This window comes from Microchirus variegatus (assembly GCF_963457635.1).
Source record: "Microchirus variegatus genome assembly, chromosome: 1".
Lineage (NCBI taxonomy): Eukaryota > Metazoa > Chordata > Actinopteri > Pleuronectiformes > Soleidae > Microchirus > Microchirus variegatus.
Genome location: NC_139802.1, coordinates 13036069 through 13042597, shown reverse-complemented (window position 1 = coordinate 13042597; position 6529 = coordinate 13036069). Strand labels below are relative to the sequence as shown.

General features: G+C 38.6%; 1 protein-coding gene across 1 annotated transcript; it reads right to left on the bottom strand.

The window, feature by feature from the left end:
• Positions 1 to 4489: 4489 nt before the first annotated feature.
• nrsn1 (neurensin 1) lies at positions 4490 to 5822 on the bottom strand (the record flags this gene model as incomplete). The annotated part of the gene is made up of 5 exons (XM_083896246.1): positions 4490 to 4593; positions 4683 to 4870; positions 5154 to 5272; positions 5436 to 5528; positions 5727 to 5822. 5 exons carry the CDS (start codon positions 5820 to 5822, stop codon positions 4490 to 4492), a joined length of 600 nt encoding a protein of 199 aa, XP_083752372.1.
• Between the last annotated feature and the right edge of the window lie 707 nt (positions 5823 to 6529).

Below are 6529 nucleotides of genomic sequence, written 5' to 3'. Positions count from 1 at the left end.
AGGAAAAAAACAGGGAGAAATGGTGATCGGATGAGCAGTGCTGAAAATTGGAAGATATTTTATAGAAAGTTTTTACATTATAATTTAAAAGCAGGTAGTAAGGCACATTTTGTCAGATATATTCACTATATGGCCTTTGGACATTTGTCCTGATAAGAAAAGGATTTCACAGTGATCGTAAAATAATATACAAAACTTTTCAGGTATACTTTATTTCAGAAGCTATTCTTTAAAATAATTGTTATCCACACCTTAAAGACAGAGTACAAGTGATGCTTATTTTTTTATTTCACATTAGGACATGATATTACCTTTTTATTAATTCAGATTATAAGGTGAGCACTGTAGTGGATGAGAAAATTAATTAAATGTATTTTATACATACACATATACATATATATACTGTATATATATGTGTGTATATACATATATATATATATATATATATATATATATTATAGGTATGACTCCAGTAGTGCTTGTTGGCAAAGATGTTTTTGTATGCATGGTGTTTTTGTCTATTTCCCAAAGCAAGTGATAAGAAAAAACATGTTGTTGACTGCAATAAGCTCCGCGTGTAACTGCAACTGTGTCTGAATGCCACATTAAATGATGGTAAGGATTTTAGTTGGAACTCTATTTTTGTGTAGCCATCCCATATTATTGTAATTGTCCTTAATTTATTTAGTCGTTGTATATATTTTTCTTCTTCTACCAAACGATAAATACAATAAATAAATTTAAAAAAACTGTAACTCGATTCGTGTGGATCATAGAATGCTTCTGGTCAAATAAATATAATAATTGGTCAATCTTTACACACACACACACTAGTCGACACACCGAACAGGAAGGGTGCGTCACATGATCCAGTGGTCGGCAAGAAGATACTTTTTAAGTTATTCTTCGTAAATTTGGAAGACCCTGATTGGCAACATGACAAAGCTGAACTCGTCAGCACTTTTTGACCCCGTGCAACAGATCTGTGAGCAAACACTAATTGTGGGAAAAAGCTTTTGGTGTTTTGAGTTGGTATCATAATTGCGTTCAGGCTTTTAAACCTGCAGCCATAATATAAGAAGAAGCTTTGATGCAAAGATTAGGAAGTAACAGTGACTCCATGCATCGTCTGTGTGTCATTGTGAGTCACCAACCCACAGGAGACGGAGAACATGTGTGAGGGTAGAGAGTGAGGAAGAGCAAATGACAGAGAAAGACAGGAGACGTGGGGGCTGCTGTGTGTGTGTGTGTGTGTATGTGTGTGTGAGTCATAAAGCCTGGCTGGTTGAGGCGATGATCCCTTCTATTTCTGGATTTATTAAGAATTCTATATCATTTCCTCCACTGGTCCCTGTCAGTGTACATGTCTATGTCTATGTGTCTGTGTGTGTTATAAATGAAAAAACAACAAAAAACTGAATCATATATATATAATATAATAAACCGATTGTTTTTGATATAAAGAGAAATTTCCACACGTTTTTTTTAACTCTCGATATATAGCAATTTTATTGTGTTCTTTTAAAAATAGACAACTGTATAGACACTTCTGTACACACAGGTGACTGTTGGCAAAATATCATAGTAGCAGATGCCTCCACACATGGACCACTCTGTGCTCTGTGACATTTACAGTATATCGAGGTGGTAAATATTCAGCGACTCTAAAACAGGGCCTGTGTGTGTCATGAGTGGCTAAAATGACTTTGATGACGGTAAAAAAATGGGACATAATTTGTGTTTTTTTGACGATACATTTGTAAATGGGTAAAAATAGAAGAGCACCTCCTCTCCTCCTCGGGTGACTGAGTGTGTCGTTGCTGGACATGATGAGACTTCATCAGTGAGAACAGTCATCAGGCAATTACATAGAGAGGGATATAAGTGCCGGGCAGCGGTGCATAAACCCCTTGCAGATGAGGTTACATGGACATGGTGATATGGTCGCGAAACGCACACCTGCAGTGAGCAAGTCTATCTGAACTGTTTTGAGTCAAATACGGGTGCAACTGAGTTATTTGAAGAAAGGTATGGAAATTATATCAAATCTAGGATGTGAGCACTTTTAGACAGTATCTTCGTCCCCATCATCAACACCCCAAATATGGCAATGTTGTGATTGATGCTCAGAGACTTGCAGAGTCGGTGTCGAGGCCTCGCTGATGCTATTTTGGCAACAGTCACCTGTCTGTGTAAACCACTCCAGCCTTCAGTGTTTGTTTTTGTAATGACTGGGAGAATCTGCAGTTACATCACAAAATAATTAATGACAGAATCAGAGGAAATTAGAGCAGTGTTCAGAGACAAATTAGGAAAATAATGAACTGTAATGGGAAAAACCCAAAATTTGGTGAACATGAAAAAAACAAAATTCACATCGGCACGTAACAATAAATCAGCACATTTATTCACCACTCACTAAAACACTGAGCACACTGGAATGTCTGGTTATATCAGCTTGCTCTTTCTTCTTGTACTGTGTAGCTCTGCTGCGCTCAAGTTTCTTTGATTATCGTTAAGGTTGCTCATTATGTTTCTGAATATGAGCCTGAACTGTTCGCGAGGAAGTGTTGAAATGACACTGCGCGACAGAGGAAAAACAACACAGATGAGACGGAAGGCTGTGAGAATGATATTAAAAGGTCAAGTTACACAGACATACCCGGCACAGCCACTCATTGATTTGTACAGAACAGCAATGCAGTGGTTGTTGCCACATGGAGAATACATCATTTGCACATTTGATGACACACTTTACTACCACATTAACAATGCTCTGTTTCTCTGTGTAATTTTTTTAGATTAAAAAAATGATAGAAAAAAAAAAAACATATGAACCATACAGACAAAAGCCTTGTGTCAATTCATGGACATCCGTCTTCAAAGGCAGAACAGAACATGGAGGCTGAACCAAAATCAAATGGTCTGGTCCATAGATGGACTTCACTATTGCATTGCCACTGTCACCTAGCAACAGAGCTACAGTTTGACTTGGTGATCAACATGGCCATCTTGAGATTTCAAGATGTGAACCTCTAGGTTTTTTTGTTTTTTTTTAAACAGACTGGAAGGCTATTTATATTTTGAACATCATCGTCATTATCTTGATTTAAATCCTTCTCCGTCTCCAGTGCACATTGAATTCTGGAATCAGCCTGACAGGGGGAGGATCCACCTGTTTGATCCTTCGTTGGTTTCGGGATGAAAGGTTTGTTTTGTTTGTTAGCTGCATTTCAAGTAGTGTTTGAATTGGCACAAACCTTGACACAGACAAGCTTTGAATACACCCTCTGTAGGAGATGCCCCCTGAACTGAGACCCGCGGCTAAAGATGCAAAAGATGACATGTTCACAGCTTATTGTGCTTGTACGTTATAGAGGTTTACAGTATACACGCTTAAGCGAATCAGCGAGTTTTTATATAGTTGGCAAATGAATTATGCAAATCTTTGATGAGGCGTGTGTTTGTTGCGTATGTGTGTGTATGATCACATCACAGACTTGAAACTGCGACCGCTTCCAAACAAGCTAATGGAAGCTCACTTGAGAGCTGTGTAAGTGTGTGTGTGTGTGTGTTCTCTGCATCCCAGTTACATAACACTGCTATCGTGTTGTTTGCCTTCACACACCCTTGCAGCATCTTTATTTTAACATTAATTATTTTATTTTTTTTGTTTTACCAGCACAGGAGGAGACACAGAAAAGATGAGTGAAGGTGATTTTTTTTTTTATATCAGTAATAGAAGGCATGATGAATTCTTAATTTACCTTGTTTATAATAAAAATAAGTTGTTTGATTAAGTGGCAGACTTTGCCGCACTGCATGTTCTGTCTGGTTCAATGTACCTTTCATCAGTCTGTCTGCTCTTGTCTATTGATCCTGCCAGAGGATTTACTGAAGAAGAAAAAAAATCAGATGCATAACAAGACACAAGGAAATGCCAGTGTAACATTTACCCACAAGGGTTGTTCTGATCTGTTTGTAATATGCTCTTGTGGCTTCCAGCAGAAAACTCCACTTGGCCTGTTGTTGCAGTGGTGTAACAGTAGAAATAAAAAATATGGCCCAATCATTAATAACTTCCAACAACACAGCAACTGCTGCTCTTCCCTCTCCAGAAGTTAAAACAAAATGCTCTATGGAAACTATAATTATATTGTTCATTGGCTGTGTCCTATTGATTTGTTTTCTTGGTAAGGCTCCAGACCTGCGTGTGCTTGGTTAGATAACTACATATTTCCTACAACTGATGTTTCAAAATAAAAGCTAATAGACTTTGCTCATCTAAATTAACTCTGCGCCTATGAAACATCAAAACCAAACTTTAATGTCAAACACAACAATGATGAAGAACCAAAATTTGAAGCTCACCAATTTGAAGTGACACATAAGCTGACCTTTCAAAGGAGAAAATACACTCGCACACAGTCTGCACTTCAGTCATTACTCAAACACACTTCTTGACGTTAAGCCTTTATTTAGGCTTCTGTCAGGTTTCCGACTTTGTATTCGTTGGCTGGATGTTCTGGACTTTGGAAAGTGTGACTGGCACCTTACCCTCTCCAGGAGTGGGTGCTCTCATTATGGGAGAACCTGCGACAAAAGCAATTTTCGCTTTGTAGAATATCCATTTTTTATCATGAACTCTTTAGGAATGTATTTTGAACATTTTTACTCCTTACCGACTGTTGCGTGCAGATCTGCCAACCTTTCCTTAAACTTCTGTTGCAGATACAGCTCTTCTTTGGAGTAGCTCTTGGCAAAGGCAGACAGCAGGAGGCCCACAGCCATGGAGGTGCCTCCCACACAGAACAGCACAGCACCAGTCAGCTTACAGACATCCAGGGCACGATTGAAACTTACAGCATGGCTGTAAAAATTAAATAAAAAAAAATACAGTTAGTTCAGAATGTTAATTAGAAGTCAAGGGGCTGAGAACTTAATGTCATCTACAGAAAAATGTTTTGCAAAGCATTTTTCTTTTTTCAATGTCTCAGTGAACACAATATTCTTTACTATGAAAAGTATTGTGGCAACAAATGCAATTGAACCACATGAACAGCTGTTCTTAAATCTTAACAATAAAGACATGTAAGAATAGTAACTATAAAGATATATATATATATATATATATGACTGCATTGTTTTTGTACCTGTCAACAAAAAGAAGATCATCCTCGCCAAATGCCTCAATCCTGGTTGGAGTGCTGTAACCTACCAAAACAACAACAAGGCCTGACAACAAGATCAGTGTTCCGAACGCAAGACAGACCTGCAGGAAAAAAATAAGTTAAAGATTAATAGAGATTTTTTTGGGGGGCTCAGTGTAGCACAAGGGTCGAATCTTGGTCTGATAACAAATCACTGTTTGCAGTCTCTTGCATTCGCAGTGTGACCTATGGTGTGGTCTAAGCCATGGGAAAGGTCATGCTCACCTTCCAGAGTAAAGAGCTCCACCTGCTCGGCGATCTCTGAATCTGAAAATCTTCATCACGTTCCCAGATTGAAGCTGTGCACTCCTCGTAAAACTGCATCGGGGTGAGAGATCAGAGAGATATCTCATATTTCAAATACAGAAAATAAAAACCTATTAGAGAAAAACAAACACTAAGACCCCCAATGAGAGGGTGAAGATAAGGGATGGAAGCAGAGAACGATGCTGGGTATTTTTAAGCGCAATGCTCTTTATTAGTTTTTTTTGTTTTGTCTGTGTATGTGTTGTATACCTGGTGAAGGTAGGAGCGGACTCCATACTGCTGATAGTTCCCGCTGGCTTGAGCTTCACCATACTCCGACCCACAGATTTCTGGGCAAGAAGTCATCCTTCACATCTGTGTACCTGCTTGAGGACACACACACACACAAACACACACGCATGAATACACTATTAGTCACTTGCTCTGAGGAAACCACCCACACAGTTTGTGAATGCTGCACACACACACACATATTTTGTTCATTCAGACATTGACACACAAAGGCGCTAAACTCACACACACTGTGCTGGAGAGTTATGTAACACTTCATGAAAGCAATTCATTGAGATTAATGATGCATTCTCCTCGTCCGCTATTATGAAATAAGCCATGAAACATGACATTAGTCGACGACTTCAGATTCGATTTTGTGTTGTGCACAATATACAATGCTCACATGCACCACAGAAATAAACGTTGTAGCAGAAGATGCACAAGGAAAAGATTAAGTGAGAGCTTTAAACAAATACAGCAACATCAACAACTATTGGAATTTCTACATTCTGTAATTTCAAGTTGAAATGGACCAACGATCTGCAATAGAAACAAACAATTGCTTGAGGAAATGTTATACACACACACATGTATTTCCCTCAGCATCCATCTCTGTTCCACAGCGCAGGGCCTCTAAACAAACACCGGGTAAAAGTTTATAGCAGCGAGCCCTAAATCTTGCCTGCAGTTTCTGTTGAACCACAACAAAACTGGGAACTGGGGATCAAAACAAAACATTGATCCCAGTGTTGCCAATATGTCTTCACACTGTTAATATG